The sequence below is a fragment of the Coffea arabica genome, chromosome 8e, assembly GCF_036785885.1.
Source record: "Coffea arabica cultivar ET-39 chromosome 8e, Coffea Arabica ET-39 HiFi, whole genome shotgun sequence".
Lineage (NCBI taxonomy): Eukaryota > Viridiplantae > Streptophyta > Magnoliopsida > Gentianales > Rubiaceae > Coffea > Coffea arabica.
This window is the reverse complement of record NC_092324.1, coordinates 51,744,778-51,767,012: the sequence shown is the minus strand read 5'-3', so window position 1 is coordinate 51,767,012 and position 22,235 is coordinate 51,744,778. Positions and strand designations below refer to the sequence as shown.

Here is a 22,235-nt window from a genome sequence, read left to right as displayed (position 1 = left end):
ATAGTATCAAACTATGCCCATGGCGCGACGGGCCCCAAATTTTCACAAAAAAAAAGCTACACGTTGCGATGGCCCCACAATTTTTTTTAAAGAACCTATCAAGCCGTTGGGCCACCATGGCGCGACAGCTTATAGGATTTTCCATGCTTTTCTGTCTCGTCATGAACGCCCTCTTTGTTTTTCTTCAGAAAAATTATGTATAGAAATTTGTAAAATAAGAATTAGGGTCGGTAAAACCATTTTATCAGATGTAGAAGCGTTTAGGGTTTACACATTATAAATAATTTGTAAGATTTACAAATTAGTAAAGTGTTGGTTTGTTAATATTAACTTTGTTCATATAGCCTTCTAACACTTAGATGTATCAAATTAGGGTTTATAATTTACAAATTAGAGTTTAGGGTTTACACAATCAGCTCTAATTGTATAGAAGTAGAAATATTACCACGTGAATTGCAATTTTTTATATTTAGAAATTTATATAAAATGCAATTGTGTTAAAAAATTAATCTTTGTAGAAATAAAGAATAATTGTATAAAACGCACAGATAGTAAATGTGCTTTTATAGGTCATTATTTGATATACGATACTCATATTTAACGATTAAAAAAATTAAATTGATCATAGAGTTACTTACAACTTTGTATCTATTTAATTAATATACCCTTTTCTGGTATTGTAAGGTTTCATAAAATGCCTACTTCTCAATTTTGAAAATATTTTAAAAAATCTCAATTGTAAAGCGACTAGATTAAACACAAAAATTGAAATAAATAAATGCCAAGATGGATGAAGTTTAAAACATTATTGAAAAAAAAAATATCAATGTCTAGTGTGTTTCTTACCTTTATCTTTGCCCTTAGCCTGCTCACGAAGGGTTGTGGGGGATAACATCTTTGCCCTTAGCTTGCTAAAATGATTTTAGTGACCTTAATTCTTATTTCACAAATTTTTATACACAATTTTTCTCAAGAAGAAAAAGGAAAATCCTGTCAGCCATCAGGTTCTTAAAAAAAAAAAAATTGTGGGATCGTCACTCCTAGGCCATTTTAAAAAAAGAAAATTTGGAGGAAAAAAAAAAATGGAGTTGGCGCGACGGGCATAGTTTGGCACTATGCTTCTGCAGACACGCATTTGGTTGAATTTTTTTTGCAATTGACAAATATTTTGAGGATTTAGCCCAATATTCCTTGCTTTCCAATCCCTCTGAGCTCAAATTAAAGCGTCCGACTGTCTTCTGCAAGTTGACCAATGGGGGATGCATCTTTCTTTTACCCCGTCGGCTGTTTTTGAGACTCCCGTGACCTTTCCAATTTTACCCTGCGTGCTTTCAGTTGTAAACTTGTAATGTAATGTTGTCCACTTCTTTTTGCCGGCACTTACTTTTCGCCAGGTAGAAATTTAGGACTGCTTTTTGGAGAGCTCGTGACTACGACTTTGCGAGTTTGTCGTTTGTGTCTCATGTATCATAACGGAGGTAAGTGCTTTTTCCTTCTTCACTTTTCTCCTATGAATATTCTATTTATTGTTTTGACATATTCGTTGCTAATTAATAGATATGCGTGTGATCAGGGTAACAAGAATGGTCAATGGATCATGAAAAATACCCACCCGATAGCTTACATGAATGTAACACTACCATATGGCGGGGATATAATAATTGAAGATTTTAATAATTGTAACGAATGTCAAACATGAGGGCATGCATACATCACCATCGTGCGTTGCGTATGGCAGTGCCGCCTAATGCTCTGGTCAATATCATATGAGGATAATAGGGCATGCGTACAGATGGCGGGACATGCCAATCTTGTGGACTCACTCACTCCAATGAGGAAAAGCCCTGCTCTGAATCTTCATGCCTTGGAAAAGTCATGGTGTTATATTATATCCCACCCCACCACCCATTTTTGGTAGTAGTCTACAAAAATGGGCGGTGGGATGGGATAGAAATTGTGTATCTACCGCTATAAAGTCTATAATGCATTCTAAAAAAAAAAAAAAAAAAAACCCTCCTTTGTTTACTTCTCATGTTTTGACAGTAATAAAATTTTAATGACACCAGTATTAAGGGCACACACAATGTGTTGTGCAATTTGAAAATAATTAAAATAGATTAATGTTATATAAATTTTATTCTTCACATAAATACACTTTATTTAAAAATATTGATTCATAAAATTACAATAATTTGGTATACGATATTTATTTAGGGTGGTTATGAGTAGTTATATTAGCAAAATAAGATTAAGTAATTAAGGTAAAAATTAGTTTATATAAGGATAAAATTGAAAGTTCAAAACATGATAAAAAAAAAATGCTTACATCAACTGCCGTCTCTCTGCCTTTATATATATATATATATATATTAGTATCATATTAGTTGAAAATGGAATTAAATTACTACAGGAGTTTTACCAAAGAACAAAACACACAACGCTTACCTCAACCCTAATACATAATTATTGTCCTATTATTACAGGATCCAATTATTGTACATCCGGTACACTTCACAACAAAAGAATGGCTCCTCATTCAAGAGAATCCCAAGTATTCAAACCATAAATAAGGTAAATTCATCCCTTCTCATCTGAATCCCAGAAAAGGTATACAGGGTACGTGTATTTTAATGTTACATAATAGTAATAATTACCAAAAAAAGAAAAAGCAATAACAATTATTATTTACTTAAATACTTGCTCCAAAGTTGCCAATTTGCATCGAATCCCATGGAATCATGGGCAGATCAAAAGCTTTGGCAGTTCGATAACACGGGATGGCCATCCCTGTCAACCCGCCAGAGCCAAGACAAAGGCCCTTTTTTTTTAAGAAGAACGAAAAACTACCTTCAATCCATCGTAACAACTCTAGTTAATAAACTATTTTATTACGGCCCAACCAGTTTGTTCCGTCAAAGCCTCTCTCTCTCTCTCTCTCTCTCTCTCTCTCTCTCTCTATATATATCTGCGTGTCTCGTTCTTTCTCTCTACCGGTTTTCCAACTTTGTCGTCCATTCCTTCATCTTTGGAGCGGACATCTTTTGTCTCTACCAATCATTTCCTTCAATATTCATCCCCTCCCAGAACCCGAGAACCCACCACCTAAACAACAAATCCAGACCATTAATCATATTAAGCTCTTCCACAGAAAAAGAACCCAAAAAGGAAAAAAAAAATCGAGAACGTTGAGGGTGTAATGGATATACCCTCTTATCATTAGAACTTCTCCAGATTCTCCAGATTCAGGTTCCCCCTCTGTCTCTGTACTTATATATGGGTTTGCATCTCTGTTTCTTTGCTGATGAATTCCTTCTGCATTTGAGAAAAGGGTGTCTCATAAGTGTTTATTATGTTGCGTAAATGATGATGTTCGTGTTCTTTTTTTTTCTGGGGTAAACGCATTAAGGTGTGAAAACTGAAAACGGTGAGGGATGAAATGAAGCGTGTGTTTATGGGCTGGCTGATTGCTTCTGTGGCTTATTCTCCATTGAATTTTCTTTCTTGTGCTACAGTATATTAATTATTATCTTGTCTTTGGTTTTAACTGTTAAATTTAACCTGAATAAACAAAGCAAAAAAAAAAAGAAAAAGAAAAGTGGAAACCTTGGTAGACTACACGAACGTCAGAGTCGTTAGAAAACTGACAACAGATAATGGAAAGATGAGTCGTCGTTGCAGTTTTAAGCTATAGAGGGGAAAACAGGGAACACATACTAGTTGCAATTTTGGACGAATCTAAAAAGGGCATAAGATCAAGATGAAGCGCCATTTACAAGAGGGTCTACTAGCGAGTAGTGAGAAAGCCACACCATGCAAATTAGAATCAGTGCATTTTATGAAAGGTTTTAGTAATAAACTTCTAAATATGTTTTCCTTTTATGAATTTTTGTGGGGAAGGTGGTGGCAGTGATGGACATAAAACAACCAGCTTACTTGCACCAATCCCTTTCGTCCTTCTTCCCCTTGAGATTAATATGTAAAGTACAGATTTTGTAACAGTTGTAAAGTTGCGGCACTATTTGTTTGCTCGAAATCCAGATTAACTAAAAAGTTAATAAAGTTTTCAGGTGTGGACAGATAGCCCTAGTACGAGGCTAGATGACGAATTTTTGCTGCTTTTTTTTTTTGTTTTAATTCTTGAATGAACATGTCACGATGTGAAACCTAGGATACCAGGCCACGTCCCCCGCCCCCCGGGGCGGGGGGCTGGTGGCGGCTTAGTTTATTTGACCGTGTGGGTTGTCTGTCAAGCAGAAGTTACGCTTTTCCTCACGTCACATGTCGGGTTGCAACTCTTTGGGGGCCAGAGCCTCTTGATTTGTAATTTTCGACGAGCTTTCCGGTTAGACTGTATATGTCGTTAAAAATTAATCTATATTATAATGCTGTAACGATTTGATTTGATGATTTAATATATATAATATTAAAAATGATTGATGAATATGTAAATATTTTTTTAAAAAAATTAGAATCCAAATAAGGTAACGATTCTTTTCGTTGGTGGGACCCTTTTACCTTTTAAGGACATCACTAGTTTCTCTGTCAATGTGACTCTCCTTAAATTTTGCTACAACGCACTAAGTCCCATATCGGCTCATGAATGACGTTACTGAAAAATGATTCATGAATTATTCACGCATTAGAATTTCTTTCTCGAGGATTTTTAATATCCTATACTAAGACTAACCTTGTGGATATATTCGCTTTTTCACTATAAAAATATGTTACATTGAAAGCATGTAACAGAAGACTCTAAAACTTAAAAATATGAAGTTTGGTGATGGCTAAACCGTGTGTTGCAGTTTTTCTTGAACAATACGAGTTCTTTTTGAATGGAAATTTCAAGGGATAATTTGCAGCCGTACTTTGAATATTTCATCTCAAGTTTATCATTTTTAGTAAGTTATAATCTGGCTTTGCTGAACTACTTTTATTTGTTTGTCCAAATTCCTTTTCACTAATCCTTTTAATAGTTTAGATAATAAGGCAAATTTGAAACTTTAGTAATTGTTATTTTGTTCCTTGTGGGATCGACTTGAATATCTCATCTATATTGTAAAATACTTGCAGATACGAGGGATTTCGAACAAACTTGATAGTCCAAATTGAACATTAGTTGAAAAAAAATTGTATTATTTACGTTAGTACTTTTTAATTACATGATATAATATTAGATAAAAAGGTAGTTGGATTCGTGTTCAGAAAATAACACAAAAAAAAAAGTTTGCAGATAATTGTTTATCAAAAAATTCAATGTACTTGGTTTGTTAATTTCCGACACGGACTGATTTTTGTGTACTCGTGGAGCTTATTGTTGAATTTGGTATAAATAAATAATTCTAGTCTTTTGCCCTTGGGGTTGGCCCGATGATTTTGGGGTAGGTTAATTAGGTCCCGAGATCACGTGTTCGAGTCACCTCTCTACCTCTTGTGTATTCTTGGGGGCGGGGCGCACAGACACAGCAAAATCAGTATGGCAAAATTGGAATACTTTCTATGTTGAAAAAAATAATAATTCTAGTCTTCAATTTGGATAGTACTTGAAAAGATTGTTTAAATGACAGTTTTAATAAATGTGTTTGGACAGGAGATTATTTGCCCAAATATATTTGCTTACATCACTATTACAATTCCCAATACACCTTTTTATCTTCTCAATTACTTTTTTATCTCACATACATCATATCACAAAAAATGTTACAGTAAAAATATTTTAAATAATTTACAATCCAAACACACGTGTAGCACTGGTTGGATTCCCTGCGCATAGGGTGTGAAAACTGAAATGAAGCGTGTGTTTATGGCTGATTGCTTCTGTGGCTTATTCTCCGTTGAATAGTATATTTCTTGTGCTATAGTATATTAATTATTATATTGTCTTCGTTTTTTACAGTCAAATTCAACCTGAATAAACCAAAAAAAAAAAAAAAAAAGTGGAAACCTTACCTTGGTAGACTAGACGAAGGTCGGAGTCGTTAGGAACTGACCACCTGTAATGGAAAGATGAGTCGTCGTTGCAGTTTTAAGCTAGACAGGAAAACAGGGAGCATCTATGTAATAGCTGCCATTTTGAAGGGCATAAGATTAAGGGCCATTCACAAGAAGGTCACACCATGTAAATAGTAACTTCTATTGGTGAGTGGTGAGAAAGCCACACCATGCAAATTAGAAGAAAAATAAATAATCAGCAGTTATTAAAGGTTTTAGTAATAAACTTCTAAATATGTTTTCTTTTTTTGATTTTTTGTTTTTGTGTTGGACATAAAATAATCAGCTTACTTACTTACACCAATCCCTTTCTTCCTTCTTCCCCTTTTTTTTTTTAATTTATTATCCTCGAATGAAAATGAACATGTCTCGATCTGATACCTAGTATACTAGGCCCCCGTGGGAGAGGGACGCGGGGCTGGAGCGGTTGTTCTGTCCGGAAGGTGTAACACCATTTGTACATGGTGTAACATCATCTGTACAAGGTGTAACAATTGAACAACAGCGAGTAAAATAAAACAACATTTTTGTGGGTTCCACACGGCGTGAAAATCGAGTTACAAGACGTGATCTGAACCGCACAAATTTTTGAGGCTTCATCCAAGCCGTGAACTGCCTGACAACCGTCCAGGCCGAGAGGGGGGGGGGCGGGGTTCAATTTAGTTGTCCGTGTGGGTTGTCAGGCATAAGTTCCGCTTTTCCTCACGTCACATGTCGGGGTGCAACTCTTTTGGGGCCAACCTCTTGATTTTGTCTTTTTCGACGAGCTTTCCGGTTAGACTATATACTGTTAATGTACGGTGACGATTTAAAAAAAGATTAATCATTACTATACACTGTAATTATATATAGATTTGATGCTTTGATGTATATAAAATAAAATTAGAAGTTGATTGATAAATGTGTAAATTTTTTTATGAAAGAAAAGGGCTTGAGAATCTTTAAATGACAGTTAATGAGAATAATAATCAGAATGGGCCACTAATAATTAATAACGAAGTATCATTGAGTGAGTGTGTTTGAATTGCTGAATTATTTTATGTAATATTTTATTTGTATTATAATTATATTTTTTAATTATATTTTTATATTACATCACAAAAAATGGGATACTAATTGTTTTAAATAATACACTACTATGTCCAAACACCCTACCATTTCCGTATTTTGATTTTTGAAATGAGATGGGATTTCCATTTTTTGGTTAAACTTTGAAATGGGATGCTACTAGAAAAGTGCCGACCTTTATTGGTCACTGTAATTAATACTGGCTAAATTTAGGCGGGCCTGTCAACGCTTTACATATGTCGCCGTGTGGGTAAAGGCTTGAAGGAAAGGTGCGGTTCTGGAATATTCATCTCTTTTTCCGACCGAAAAAGGGGGGGAAAAAAAAAAGAAGCAAATGATCCTTCTGGTTGAAAGGGATTTAGCCAGGTGCTGTTTTGTGAAGTGCTGATTTTTTGGCGACTTATGGCTGATAATTCAGTGAGCTTGTTTCAGGAAATTGAAGGAACAGGCTATTTATTATCTGAAACCCCCATTTCTCTAAAATCTTGGCCTGGTTTATATGCCGGATGTGATTAGGAGAAACAATGGCTGCGAGGAACTGCTGATTGCCTAGGAAGTTTCTTTGGGAACATTTTACTTTAGGGGTATGATATTGCACCTTTTTCCTCAGGGAGTTAGGTGGCGTTTTCTGTTCTTTGTAGAGCATCAAAATCTGTTCTTTTCTCCTCTATGACATTCGGTGATTCCCTTAATTTTTTACTGCTTCTGGAAATGTCATTCAAATGCAGTTCTGACAGTGTGGTAGCAACTCTTCACGTGATTTGGTTACACTCTAGTGTATGATATATTGTTAATGTTTATCTGACTGGATGAAGCCATTGCATAATATATATGCAGGCTTGATAAAAGAATCCGTAGATTCTGCTGCTCTATCTGGGGCTCTTCTGGTGCGCAATGGCTTCAAATGCTACGGTAAAATGCCCGGCGCCAATGAAGGCTACCTCAAATGGAGTCTTCCAAGGGGAGACACCCCTTGATTATGCACTTCCTCTGGTAATCTTACAGATATGCCTAGTCATTGTCCTGACAAGGATTCTTGCATACCTTCTGAGGCCTTTAAGACAGCCGCGGGTTGTAGCTGAGATTATTGTAAGTTCTTATAGCTCTTGAACCCGATTGTTTTCCCATTACGTAGGTTTCTATACCTTTTTTTGCAGATTTTACTGTTGCCTGCTGAACTTGTTAGGCTTTTGCTTGCGGTAGCTGAAGTCTGAAACATTATTATAAATGTCTTCTTCTGACCTATAGGGAGTTATCTTCTTTTTTCTTCGTTTCGAGTTGATATCTTTTTCTTTTTTTCTTTTTTTTTTTGAAGGAGTTTCAAGTTGATATCTTCGCTTTTAATGTTAAATATTTTTTACTACAATGCTGTAGAGACTAATGCTTTCCCTTTGGTCGTACGATTAATACTTAGGTTAATTTCACTTTGCACCCTTTAATTATACCCAGACTCTCACTTTAATCCCTAAATTTTAAAACAGGACACTTTAATTTCTGAACAATAAAAATTGTTTCACTTTAATCCCTAAAGTATATAATTTATTTCACTTTAGGCCTTAAAATATAAAATTATTTTTATTATAGTCGGTCTAAAATCTGTTCGACTTCCTCAATGATCTCAATTGAATGGGACAAAAATTTACCGTTTAAGAAGTGTCTCATTTTGAAGTTTAGGCACCAAATAAGAATTTTGGTACAGTAAAGGGTGTAAAGTGAGTTTAAAACTTAATATTTTTCCTGATGGTTGTCTTCTAGAAGTCTTATAGTCCCCAAATCCATATGTTAAAGCAAATGAAAGTCTTCCTCCTGAGGATATGTCTTAAATTACTGAACACTTTCAGAGAAACCATCTTCTTGTTGAAAGGTAGAAATTGGAGAACGGGATACTAATAAGGTAGAAATTGGTACTCCAACTGAATTTACAAGGGAAAAATCTTCATGATGAAAAAGCTGATTTCTAAGTTGGGAAAATGTATGCAAAGATTTTGGTAGCTTGCATTTGTACTTGTCGTACACATTTTGTTGAGGCACCAATGCCATACGCTAGCTATGGCTATCTTTCTTCTTGAATTTTCTGACGATTGAGTTTTTCTATTGCTGGATTTGATCCAAGCAGTGGTATCAATAGCTCTCAATGTGGAATGCGCTACACTTGACAGTGGTTAGATAGAGTCCCACTGTTGATCCTCTTGCCAAAAAAAAATAAAAAAAATAGCACATTCATGTGTCAATCATAAGTAGATCATGTTGTCTGGAATCCCCACCTTTTTCCACCAATTCAGATTTTCTGGATGGAGTGAAAGTAATCTTTCAAAGTGACATTTTGTAAACATTTTTCTATTTTTCATGATGTGGTCCTCTAGGGCCTCCCAAATGCGAGAGAGCTGTGCCAAGTGATTATGGATGGTTTACTGCTCCCAAGACTAATAGATGATGTGATTATCATAAAGAAACGTAACTGTAACAAGTAAGTTGAAAGAATTTGATGGATAATACTTTATTTGCAGGGAGGAGTCATACTGGGTCCGTCCGCCTTAGGCCGCAACCAAAAATTTCTCCATACGGTGTTTCCGCCCCGGAGTCTGACAGTGTTGGATACAATTGCCAACCTAGGACTCCTTTTCTTTTTGTTTCTTGTCGGCCTCGAACTTGATCCGAAGTCCCTTCGTCGGACTGGAAAGAAGGCCTTGGCCATTGCCCTCGCAGGAATTACTCTTCCCTTTGCATTAGGAATTGGGACATCATTTGCTCTTCGTGCGACTATTTCAAAAGGTGTGAATGAAGGCCCATTTTTGGTGTTTATGGGAGTTGCCCTTTCTATCACTGCCTTCCCTGTCCTGGCCCGTATCCTGGCTGAACTGAAGCTTTTAACGACCGATGTTGGTCGCATGGCCATGTCTGCTGCAGCAGTCAATGATGTGGCTGCATGGATTCTACTTGCTCTTGCTGTTGCCCTGTCAGGTGTAGGTCGTTCTCCCCTTGTTTCATTGTGGGTTTTGTTGTGTGGTAGTGGTTTTGTGCTCTGTTGTATTTTTGTAGCGCCTCCCATATTTCGATGGATGGCAAGAAGGTGCCCTGAGGGGGAGCCAGTAGATGAGATGTATGTATGTGCTACACTAGCAGTTGTTCTTGCTGCTGGATTTGTCACTGATACTATTGGAATTCATGCCCTGTTTGGGGCATTTGTGATTGGAGTTCTTGTCCCAAAGGAGGGCGCTTTTGCAGGTGCTCTAGTTGAAAAAGTTGAGGATCTAGTTTCTGGTATTTTCCTTCCCTTGTACTTTGTCTCGAGTGGACTGAAGACCAATGTTGCCACCATTCATGGGGCTCAGGCATGGGGTCTTCTTGCTTTAGTAATTTTCACAGCCTGTTTTGGGAAGATTGTTGGGACCATCTTTGTCTCTCTGTTGTCCAAGATGCCTTTTCAGCAGGCTGTAGCTTTGGGTTTTCTGATGAATACCAAAGGTTTAGTTGAGCTCATTGTCCTCAACATTGGGAAAGACAGGGGGGTAATTTCCTCTACACTCTTTTCCTGTTGTTACCTTGATAAAACCTTCCCCTTGCTATTTTTATCGTGCTAATTAATCAACTTAACAGGTTCTTAATGATGAAACATTCGCTGTCATGGTTTTGATGGCTCTCTTCACAACATTTATAACAACGCCTATCGTCATGGCAGTGTATAAGCCGGCTAAAATGGCTAGATCTGAGTATAAACATCGCACTATCCAAAGGAAAGAAGCAAGTACTCAGCTTCGTCTGTTGACCTGCTTCCACAGCTCTAGGAACATTCCATCTCTCATCAATCTCATTGAGGCTTCACGTGGCACTGAGAAGAAAGGAGGACTTCGTGTCTATGCAATGCACCTCATGGAGCTTTCTGAAAGGTCGTCTGCTATTCTCATGGTCCACAAGGCAAGAAAGAATGGGCTGCCCTTCTGGAGCAAGGTGCAGGATTCTGATTCAAATCAAGTTGTTGTTGCTTTCGAGGCTTTTCGGCATCTTAGCAAGGTGTCCATCCGACCTACAACTGCAATCTCACCAATAGCCACAATGCATGAGGACATTCTTGCTGGTGCTGAGAAAAAGGGGGTGAGTATGATCATTCTCCCATTTCATAAGCATCAGAGGATTGATGGGCATCTGGAAGCCACCAGAGCAGACTTTAGGCATGTTAACCGGAGGGTTCTTCGGGCGGCACCATGCTCGGTTGGTATACTTGTCGACCGTGGACTTGGCGGAACATCTCATGTGTCTGCAAGCAACGTTGACTATACCATAACAGCCTTGTTCTTTGGTGGTCATGATGATCGCGAAGCAGTTGCTTATGGTGCGCGGATGGCTGAGCACCCTGGTATCAACTTAGTTGTGGTTCGTTTCACCGTGGATCCCAAGGTTGCTGGAAAATCCGTCAATTTAGATGTGAATAAGAGCTCTGGTCCTGAAGCAAGGTCTGACGATGAAGAGTTCCTTTCTGAATTTAAAGAAAATGTCAAAGAGGTCAGGTCAGTAACATTTGAAGAAAAGATGGTAACAGCTGCTGCAGAGACAGTTGAAGCGGTTCGTGCTTATAGTCGGTGCAACCTGTTTCTGGTTGGAAGAATGCCCGAGGGTCAACTTGTTGCGGCTCTGAACAATACTACTGACAGCCCTGAACTCGGGCCGGTAGGAAACTTCTTGGTTGCCCCCGAGTTTTCTACAAGAGCATCAGTTTTGGTGGTGCAGCAGTACTGCAGAGAGTTATCTGAGGACTCATTGGCCTCCCTGGAGGCAGAGGGATCAGGCGAAGAGTCCAACTGATTGGTTTGAGCGCTTGGCTTGTAATATTACTTGTGAAGGAAGCAAAATCGCACGGTACAAAGCATATATCCATTTTCTCCTCCTGTTTTTCCCATGGAAATGTAGTAATTGTAAAGCTTGATCTGAATGGATGCAACGCAACGTGGTTTTTTTTTTCCTTATACACTTTACATTCTCCATGCTGTTGTGTAGCTCGGGACAGTATAATAATACATAAGACTTGAGGAATTATCACCTCAGTTTTAAGGATATTTCAACTCTCCTTTGGAAAGCAAGGAGGGGAAAACTCTCGTATCATTGTGTCATTTTCATAACCAGAAGCATGGTGACCCACGGGTAGGTAGGATTAAGTTGGTGAAAAAGAATAAAAGAAGAACATGGAACCAGATAATTGGAAGATGCAAACCGTTTTAGTCTTTTTCTGTGTGATATTTGAACGACTAAAGCTCATATGTTGACTACCCACCACAAAGTGATAGAGCTAATTCCGAGCACCAATTAAATTACTAGGTGACCCACGGGTAGGTAGGATTAAGTTGGTGAAAAAGAATAAAGGAACAACATGGAACCAGATAATTGGAAGATGCAAACCGTTTAGTCTTTTTCTGGGTGATATTTGAACGACTAAATCTCATATGTTGACTACCCACCACAAAGTGACAGAGCTAATTCCGAGCACCAATTCGTAGGTGACCTTGGCCTGGATAGCTACAGCTGGACCTAGCTTCTACATGGAAAAATTGAATGGCCGCAGCAAATTTAGGCACAACGGATCTTCTGTCATACATTCTGTGCCATTCTCTGTCCCACTTTTTATTATATTGCTATTTCTCCTTCGTAAACATCATGTTTTAGTTCTTTTTTGTTTACTTATGATTCAATAACTATTAATTCAGTAAAAAATAAATACAACAACTTCAAAAAAAGCAATATGTAATAGAAAATTAAAAAATACAACAGAAAATGCATAAAAAATGAGATCTCATTTTTTATGCATTTTGATTTTTTGAGTTTGTTAAATTTTGTGTATTACTGAATTAATAGTTATTGGATCATAAGGAAACAAAAAAGAACTAAAACATGATGTTTATGAAGGAGAAATAGCAATATAATAAAAAATGGGACAGAGAATGGCACAGAGTGTGGGACAGAAGATCCATTGCGAAATTTAGGCCATGCAATGTCGTCCTCCACTTGATACCTTGGCTTGTTAGGCTATTACTTTCGGGGCTTTACTTTGGAATTTGTTGAGATATGTCAATTTTTGGATAAACCCATAGTAATTACTTCACTCGTGTCATAAATCATAGTAATTGCTACACCCATAATCTTTTAGATTGCATTTTCCGTCATTTTTCATGGAAAAATTACTGTAGCGATTTAATATATGTGAGGGAAAAAGGTGATAGGGAAATGTGATCACGAAAAACGACAATATTTTCCGACGAAAACAAGCAATCCAAGCAAGGCCTGAGATTTCTTTTCTTTTCAGGCTGCAGAATTTTGGGCTTTATGAAAATCATGACATTTTCTTGATTTCAGCTTCTGGATTTAGTTTCTGTCGATAAAAGACATGTGGACCTTTTGGGTTCGGCCAACTGGTCATCCACTGTTTGTAATTGTTACGTTCAATCATAATCCACATCGATTCTAAGGGGTTTGGGGATTAGGTAGTTAAGTTCCCAAATTTACCTTAAGAGTTATCGATTTTTGGAGTTAAATTTAAAATTAGGTTTAATTAACTAACTTCAAACGTCTGATAAAAAAAAATAATCCACATCCGGTCTGGACCACGAGCATTAAGACAAAAAAAAAAAGAAGAAAACATCGGAGTTGTGTGTGACTTGTTGATCCAGCATTGCAATAATGCAATCAAGCACCTTTCGTGTTAATGTAGTCAGGGCTGCGCTGCAGCACCTTCGTGGAACCTTCTTTACTTGACTCTTTTTTTTTTTTTAGTATTTTGATACTAATTTGTTTAGTGCTAATTAATTCCCTTCTTCTCCAACGAGAAAAGGCTAACTTATCAGATGAATCAGGTGCATTATTAGTCGAACCAAAAAAAAAAAAAATTGAGTTTATTTGTACCAAAAAGTCAGAGATTAGTATGAAGAAATATCTACAAATAAAACGCAAAATAAAAGAATGCTAAACCCACAAATCGGAGAAGTCAACGCCAGCCAAAAGATTAAACAAAAGCTGAAAAGGAGAGGAGTAATGGGCCATTGTGGAATGACGGCAAATTTCCCTCATTCATTCACTCTGCTTAGAAGTCTTTTCCTACTAGTAATCCTTCCAATAGGAAGTTTTCTTTATATATGTATGTATGCATCTATATGTTAGACTTAGATGCAGCTACCACAATTCCACGTTCTTCGGTCTGCCTATTTATTAGTATTGGTCATTAGTTGCACCTCTCTCTCTCTCTCTCTAGTCTCTACATATTGTATCAGGATTTCGTTGCTTTTCATCACAAAGCACCGCCTCATCAGTTTTCCCTGACCCCAGTTGAGATTCATGTGATTCCTCACCCTGCCTTCATCACCAAAGCTTTATACAAGGTACTGATAATGGCATTCATGCAATTCTCTGAATTTTTGTGTAAGTTGTTGCCATGATTTTTCCTAAATATTCTTACGTTTTTTTTCCTTTCGGATGGAATTATTTTGTGTTTCGTCTGTCTCCTGAAGAAAGATTAAATCTTTGGGATTGGTCCATTGCTCATCAATCGTTTCTCAGTCAACGTTTTGGGTTGAGTCAATACACAGTCTAGCATGTTTAAATGCTCTCACTGGTTTTTCCTTGCATGAAAGGACTCGGATGATCGTGTACTTGCCTATGTTGTTGGGAACTGGGACGTATATGGTAGACTGAATTTGTTAGACTAGGTGAAAAAGCGCGACCTGCCATCATACTAGTTCTTTTTCCTTATTCTCTGCTACGCTTTCTTTGGCAAAGTATGTGTATTTATCAGCATGCTTTCATGCTGAATCATTGTTCCGAATGGATTTTTAGGTGTTACTGTAGTTTTTATTGTGCTTTGTTTTCCCAAACCGGTGAGTTTTCCCCCCCTCCCTAGGAACAATCGAATTAAGAGGGAAGATATGGTGTTTTTAGGAGCTGTAATTCAAGGTCGTTCATTCTTGGAAGTAAAGCTCTGTGTTGTGGTCCAGTCAATGTCTAGGTAAGTTTCTTGAATATGAAAGTTCTGCTTTTTGGGTGCTTTCTTCAGGGCCCTGAAGTGAGGAATCTGCCTCCCTAGACAATGGCTCCAAATGTTACTTGTCCAGGTCCGATGAAGGCAACGTCCAACGGTGCTTTCCAGCACGATAATCCATTGGATTTTGCTCTTCCCCTTGCTATTTTACAGATATGTCTAGTTCTTGTTGTCACTAGATGCCTTGCTTTTGTTCTCAAACCATTACGACAGCCTCGTGTGATTGCAGAAATTGTGGTAAGTTGAACTTCCTTTCGTCATGTTTGATGCGATCTAAGTTTTCTCAACTCTTTTCAATTGATTGTTCATAATGCACTCGATTGGAATATGATTACCGACATAACATTTAAATTGCGTGATTTTGTGTTCCGCCCAACCCTTTTTTCTCTCCAGAATGAAGTAATTCAGTTGTTGAGTCTCTTTTCAAAAACTAAAGCAGTTAACTTACTCTGTATATCAAAGCTATTGCTCCCGTTTCTTTTTCTTTTTTCCCCCTCCGTTGGCTCATTTATTGCTAGAAGAGAACACGACCACTTCATACCTGTTTGTGAGAGTTAAAATTGTCTACTCAATCCAACCAGCAAAATAACTTTCTGTTGTTGCACAGCATTTACTAGTTCAGTGTTAAGTAGTGCTAATGTATTTCCCAGTGTTGTTTTTGTGAATTTCATTAAGAATCCTTTTTCACATGTGATTCAGCAGTCGATCTGAAACTAAAATGTCCAGGGCAATACTGCAAACCGAAACTGATTTTCATAAATAAAGGGGAGGGGAAGTAGGGCTCAAGAGAAGGTGCCAGTTGATGATATGCTAATGTTATCTTGATCTGCAACTAATGTTGTTTATTAATCAGGGAGGAATTTTGCTAGGGCCATCAGCTCTTGGAAGAAACAAAAGCTATTTGAAGGCAGTATTCCCACCCAGGAGCCTTACCGTATTGGACACCCTGGCAAACATTGGTCTGCTGTTCTTTCTTTTCCTTGCGGGGTTGGAGTTGAACTTCAAAACTCTGCAACGTACAGGGAAAACTGCCCTTAGCATTGCCATTGCTGGAATATCTGTTCCTTTTGCGTTAGGCATTGGTTCAGCATTTGCCCTCCGAGCAACCATTGCAGAAGATGCAAATGCAGCTGCATTTTTTGTGTTTATGGGTGTGGCACTTTCTATAACTGCCTTCCCAGTTTTAGCCCGCATTTTGGCTGAGCTGAAGCTTTTAACAACTGATATTGGGAAAATGGCCATGTCTGCCGCCGCAGTCAATGATGTGGCTGCATGGATATTGCTTGCTCTTGCTGTTGCTTTATCTGGTCACAACGTTTCTCATATTGTTCCATTATGGGTTTTCCTTTGTGGTTGTGGTTTCGTAATCTGTGCAAGTCTTTTTGTCTCACCAATTTTTAAATGGATGTCTAGGCGTTGCCAGGAAGGTGAGCCTGTCAGTGAGACGTATATATGTGCTACATTAGCTGCTGTGTTGGCCGCTGCATTTGTTACTGATACAATTGGCATTCATGCAATGTTTGGAGCTTTTGTACTTGGAGTTCTTGTTCCAAAGGAAGGGCCATTTGCTGGTGCTCTAGTAGAGAAAGTTGAGGATCTGGTATCTGGTCTTTTTCTCCCTCTGTACTTTGTCTCAAGTGGATTGAAGACCAATGTTGCAACAATCAGAGGTGTTCAATCTTGGGGTCTCTTGGTTCTTGTCATATGTACAGCCTGTTTGGGAAAGATAGTTGGCACTTTCACAGTAGCTAAACTTTGGAAAATGCCCACGGCTGAAGCAGTTGCTCTTGGTTTTCTTATGAACAGCAAAGGCCTCGTGGAACTCATTGTCCTTAACATTGGTAAAGACAGAAAGGTAATATCCTGTATCTATTCTATGTAAAGCTTTATACATAAATTATTATCTAGTTGAGCACTGACGCGTTATAACTTGGCAGGTTCTTAATGATCAAACATTTGCCATCATGGTTTTAATGGCTCTCTTCACAACATTTATAACCACTCCTGTAGTGCTGGCTGTGTACAAGCCTGCAAAGAGAACAAAAAAAATTGATTACAAGCACAGGACAATTGAAAGAAAGAATGCCAACAGTCAGCTTCGACTCCTTGCTTGCTTCCACAGTGCTAGAAACATCCCATCAATGATAAATCTCTTTGAGGCGTCACGTGGTACTGACAAGCATGAAAGCCTGTGTGTGTATGCAATGCATCTGATGGAGCTATCAGAAAGGTCTTCTGCTATACAAATGGTCCAAAAAGCTAGAAGGAATGGGCTTCCCTTTTGGAACAAAGGCCATTCATCGGGGGGAAACCATATTGTTGTGGCTTTTGAGGCATTTCAACAACTAAGCAAGGTTTCAGTGAGGTCGATGACATCAATCTCTTCGTTGTCTGATATGCATGAAGACATCTGCGGAACTGCTGAGAGAAAGAGGGCAGCAATCATAATCCTACCATTTCACAAGCACCAAAGGCTAGATGGCTCCTTGGAGACCACGCGAGCTGAATTTCGTGGGGTTAACAGTACGGTTCTTGAGCATGCCTCATGCTCTGTAGGGATATTGGTTGATCGTGGGCTAGGTGGGAATGCACATGTATCAGCAAGTAATGTGTCATATCAAATTGTGGTTCTTTTCTTGGGAGGGCATGATGATCATGAAGCACTTGCTTATGGAACTCGGATGGCTGAGCACCCTGGAATCAAGTTGACAGTTGTCCGTTTCTTAGTGGAACCAAAAACTGTCGGGGAGAGAGTTCAAATAGAAGGAGAGAGCAACCCTGGTGGCAATGCTGTCTCAGCAGATGAAGAGGTTCTTGCTGATATTAAGGATAGAGTATCAGAAGACGACTCTGTCAATTACGAAGAGAGAGCTGTTGGGAGCTCAAATGAAGTGATAGCAGCAATTCGTGCCTACAGCCGCTGCAACTTGTTTTTGGTTGGTCGAATGCCTGATGGTGAAATTGCATTGGCGCTGAACGAAAGGATTGAGTACCCAGAACTTGGGCCAGTAGGGAGCTTGTTAACCTCTCCAGATTTGTCAACAACGGCTTCAGTTTTGGTGGTCCAGCAGTATAACGAGAAGGCTCCCGCCGATGAATAAATTCATCGCCTGCCCGTATTATTCCCTGTCATCCCTGATAAAAGATAACACACATGGGATTTATATGTAGAGACTCTCTTTCCCCTACCCTAGTTTCCTGTGGATCAACTGAATATGATGTTAGATAGAATTGATTTTGCTCCACCTTAATTTTTTTTTTTTTTTTGGTTTTACAATTTTTTGGATAAATTAGAGTACAATATACAAAGTTCAGTGCTTCAATTCCAAATTTTTTTGTAGACTTGCTACTAGCTTTTCTTCTTGTTATCAGCTTCATGGTGCAACAACAAATAAAAGCTAGCTCTAAGCCTCCAACAGAGCCATTTTTGTCAGAATAGTTTCAAAAACCAGTCAGGAAAACAAGCTCTTATATATTTTGGGGGTATAATAGCCATACTTCGAGCTTGTATATGAAACTGCAGCCAGTTTCACTCCTCTGCCTGCACTCTGGAAGATCTATATCCATGAGCATCAAATTCAAAGAGAAAACCGTGGCCACCTAAAATCAGAGCTCAGACCTACATCTACTTTCTTCCCAAGTTGCAAAGAGTTTCACTATATCTGCCTGCACTTTGACATTCAATTCAACCCAGCATAAAGGTCCTATCAAAATCTTTTGGGGCAGACATGATATGAGATAATAATGAAGAGACCAGCGATCCCTGAATGGAAGGTGCTGCTTTGCTTCATCGTTTCAGACCGCACGAGCAGGCAGCCATGTTCCCCCTGAGGGATGACATCACTTCACAGCCCATCCTTTGACTTTTCAGTCTAAAGTAAACGTCGTACTAAATGTCACCCCTCCTCCTACACAATAACCATCAGACAGCACAGCGAGGTGCAGAAGGTTCAACCAAATAATCATTATTATTGTTCCAAATTATCATGATTTTTTTTTCTAGCATCCAATTGGAATTTTTTTTTTTGTGGAATTTCGCTCTTGACTTTGACGAGTATTTCATTTCATTTCGTGTTGGGTGATATCTAGACAAATTAGTTTCTTATTTTATCGGGGAAAAAAAAAGAAGAAGAAATCTTGTTTGGTTAGAACCAACCAAATTAGCTTTTCCTCACCTCTAGACTAACGAAATGCCCTCATTGTTTCTTTAATGTAAAAAATGCCTGTTTTAGTTAGATTGTCTGGAATCAAAAAAGTTGCCAGCAACCTAGTTAAGCTGCATCCTTGTCCTCATCATCCATGAGTGTTTACTAGTGTTAGAAAGACCACCACCTACAGTCATTCATGTCACATAGAACAAAAGATTCCAGGGTACCAACTAGGGCTGTCAACGGGCCGGGTCCGGGCCGGAATTCATTATTCCGGACCCAGACCCGAATTACTTTGCCGGATCCGGATCCGACCCGTTTACCCGACGGGTCTTTTATTCTATGTTCCGGATCCGGATCCGGTGGGTCCCGGATCCGGATCCGGGTCTACCCGAACAAATTTACCAAAATTTATAATTTCTAATAAAAATGAGAAAAAAATATATTTGTAAACTAATTTCTAACTAATGCAAAGAAAAAACCAAATAAGAAAAGAAATCAAATTAACTTTATTAAAATACATCACCCTAATCAAATTATATTGATAAATATATATTTTTTAAATTATTAATTCATTTATATCCGGATCCGGGTCTAATACGGGTCGGAATACTATATTCCGTATCCGACCCGTTTTTTTGTTTGACAAAACGGATCCGGATCCGGACCTGGGAAACGGAATTAAATCCCTACCCATACTCGCAATAATTTCACGGATCCGGTCCGGATCCGGGTCTAGACCCGACCCGTTGACAGGCCTAGTACCAACTGATGTTAAATCATGCTAATTATTATTTACTACCATTTTTTTTTTTAACAGCATTAGGTCCACCACACGTCCCGCGTAAGTAACTAAAAGACACTCTGCACATATAACTAGGCTGTGTTGGCTGGTGTACATAACAAAAATAATCAATAATTGGGATACCCAACTTGGATACTTCCTTTTTTTTTTTCTCTCAATTCTATACTTTCTCGAATGTTTTTTAAACTTTTTTTTTTATCTTCTATACATATATATCACATTACAAAACACGTTACACTATTATTCGAAGAGATTTTCTCAAAATAATCTTCAATCTAGATGACCTCACTATACACAATGGGCTCGTTATTAATCTTACTCTAATCATCCTCTCTTTTTCGTGTAATTGGTATTCCAGTCTTTCCATGAATACATTCTCTACGGTCTTTCATCATATGATAAATTTTTAAAAATACCTGAGAGTGGGTTTTGACTTGGAAACTTGAAGCAAGATATGCAAGAGAAAGATTACGTGAAAAACTTATTAACTTATTTATGCAACACCTTATGTACTTTGAGACATATATCCAAAAATTATTGAGGCCAAACGCAGTACAAATTGAGATTTCAGATTTCCATGTACCTCTAAATCCAACCAGAACCAGCCACTGAGCCCAACTTCATGCCAATAGGTAACCTAAGCGAAGGCTAAAACGTAGAGGTTTTGGCTTCTAATTTCTCTGTCTCCTGACCTTTTTAAATTCACCCCTCTCTGCTAGAAAAATTTTTTTTTTTTTAAAGTGAAGGTTGGTTATTCTCTTTCTACATATTCACTTTAAAAATGATTTCCAGAATATTTATCATTGTAAAAGAAATTGGCTGTAGAAATCCAAAATTTGAACGTCACATTTTCATGATATATAGTTTAAAAATTGATTTATCTCAAGCAATGAACATCGAGTAGGACAAGTTTATACAGCACTCTCAATATAAAAAACACTTCACCCGATCTCCTTGTCTTGTCTTTCCATGCCTATCTTCTTGTAGTACATCTCTTCTTCTCTTCTCTTAGTACAATACATGCTAAAGAGTAAAGACGAAAGAATATGTCGATGTCCATTATATTAAGAATTAATTTACCGAATGGTATATACCTTGAGCACATAAAACGCGATTAAGGACGGATCTTGTCTTGTGTAGGAGATTTCATCTATAAAACTGCCCAACAATATGGAACAAATCAAGCATAATTAACCAATATGAAGAAAAGAACCAATATGAAGAAATCCTTTTGCAACGTCTTCTTTCTCGTTGCATTTTGTTTCATTCTTAGCCACGCTAGGAAGATAAAACCTGAAAAACCATGCAAACATTTGACAGTGTTTTACCACGACATCATCTTTAACGGAACAAACACCGCAAATGCTACCTCTGCAGCCACGGCAAATCCGACTCAACTAGGAAACACCAATTTTGGGATGCTCGTGGTTTTCGACGATCCAATTACAAAAGACCGGCTTCTTCTTTCTCCCCCGATAGCGCGAGCTCAAGGGTTCTACTTTTACGACATGAAAGATACTTATAATGCATGGTTTGCTTATACCTTGATATTTAACTCAACTGAGCATAAGGGTACTATTAACATCATGGGGGCTGACATGATGATGGAGGAGACTAGGGATCTCTCGGTGGTTGGAGGAACAGGCGACTTCTTCATGGCTAGAGGCGTTGCAACATTTCGTACTGATACTCAGCAAGGTACTGCTTATTTTCGCCTCCAAATGGACATCAAGTTGTACGAATGCTACTAGCAAGCAAAATCCACCCGCTAAAAGAACGAAATGATCAGCACTGTTATTGTATCCTATCCCATACATATATGTTCTCAACAATATTTCCGTGGTAATAGTATATATTCTCAGTTTAATTATTAATCGATCTCTACTATTTTTCTTTCCTTTTTTTTTCTTTTCCTTTTAAGTAACGGAGTTTCCTTTTGGTTTTGACTTAAATCTCATGTAACTCGCTCCATTGAACAAAAAATCGCTCCATGATCAGTTATTTGATGATAGAGATTAATGAAAAGAGAATATTAGAATTTTCGCTCTGTATTTTGTTACTGCACTCCACCAACTTTAATTTATTTGCAAAAATTACAGAAGAAATGAAGGGTCAGCATAATTTTTTTTTTTTGAAGTGTAAATATGGCAAACCATGGGGAAAAAGAAAGGAAAACTGTAACAAACTGATTTAAGTTCCTAAAAGAAGT

General features: G+C 37.9%; 3 protein-coding genes across 6 annotated transcripts; all 3 read left to right on the top strand.

Annotated features, from left to right (window-relative positions):
* The first annotated feature begins 2,767 nt into the window (after positions 1-2,767).
* Positions 2,768-12,107, top strand: LOC113703870 (cation/H(+) antiporter 18). 3 transcript variants are annotated; one of them, XM_072061533.1, is made up of 5 exons: positions 2,768-3,246; positions 7,270-7,735; positions 7,894-8,145; positions 9,564-10,565; positions 10,654-12,107. In XM_072061533.1, exons 3-5 carry the CDS (start codon positions 7,951-7,953, stop codon positions 11,854-11,856), a joined length of 2,400 nt encoding a protein of 799 aa, XP_071917634.1. In that variant the 5' UTR covers positions 2,768-3,246; positions 7,270-7,735; positions 7,894-7,950; the 3' UTR covers positions 11,857-12,107. The 3 variants fall into 3 exon arrangements, with proteins under 3 accessions (XP_071917634.1, XP_071917632.1, XP_027081155.1); XM_072061531.1 differs by having other exon boundaries at positions 2,769-3,246; positions 7,270-7,640; XM_027225354.2 differs by lacking the exon at positions 7,270-7,735 and having other exon boundaries at positions 2,769-3,246.
* Positions 12,108-14,123: 2,016 nt separating this feature from the next.
* Positions 14,124-18,403, top strand: LOC113703871 (cation/H(+) antiporter 18-like). 2 transcript variants are annotated; one of them, XM_027225356.2, is made up of 4 exons: positions 14,124-14,417; positions 15,089-15,226; positions 15,927-16,928; positions 17,011-18,403. In XM_027225356.2, the coding sequence occupies exons 2-4, from the start codon at positions 15,122-15,124 to the stop codon at positions 18,172-18,174; spliced, it is 2,271 nt and encodes a 756-aa protein (XP_027081157.1). In that variant the 5' UTR covers positions 14,124-14,417; positions 15,089-15,121; the 3' UTR covers positions 18,175-18,403. The 2 variants fall into 2 exon arrangements, with proteins under 2 accessions (XP_027081157.1, XP_027081156.1); XM_027225355.2 differs by having other exon boundaries at positions 14,126-14,417; positions 15,089-15,310.
* A 2,804-nt stretch (positions 18,404-21,207) lies between these two features.
* On the top strand, positions 21,208-21,900 carry LOC113705021 (dirigent protein 6-like). The gene has a single exon (XM_027226884.2). The coding sequence runs from the start codon at positions 21,226-21,228 to the stop codon at positions 21,775-21,777; it is 552 nt and encodes a 183-aa protein (XP_027082685.2). The 5' UTR covers positions 21,208-21,225; the 3' UTR covers positions 21,778-21,900.
* Positions 21,901-22,235: the final 335 nt, after the last annotated feature.

Coding starts and splice junctions, on each gene's coding strand:
- LOC113703871 (XM_027225355.2), top strand. CDS start 15,122: ATGGCTCCAAATGTTACTTGTCCAGGTCCGATGAAGGCAACGTCCAAC. Junction 15,311..15,926: donor GTGTGATTGCAGAAATTGTG/GTAAGTTGAACT, acceptor TTTATTAATCAG/GGAGGAATTTTGCTAGGGCC. Junction 16,929..17,010: donor ACATTGGTAAAGACAGAAAG/GTAATATCCTGT, acceptor ATAACTTGGCAG/GTTCTTAATGATCAAACATT.
- LOC113705021 (XM_027226884.2), top strand. CDS start 21,226: ATGAAGAAAAGAACCAATATGAAGAAATCCTTTTGCAACGTCTTCTTT.
- LOC113703870 (XM_072061533.1), top strand. CDS start 7,951: ATGGCTTCAAATGCTACGGTAAAATGCCCGGCGCCAATGAAGGCTACC. Junction 8,146..9,563: donor GGGTTGTAGCTGAGATTATT/GTAAGTTCTTAT, acceptor CTTTATTTGCAG/GGAGGAGTCATACTGGGTCC. Junction 10,566..10,653: donor ACATTGGGAAAGACAGGGGG/GTAATTTCCTCT, acceptor TCAACTTAACAG/GTTCTTAATGATGAAACATT.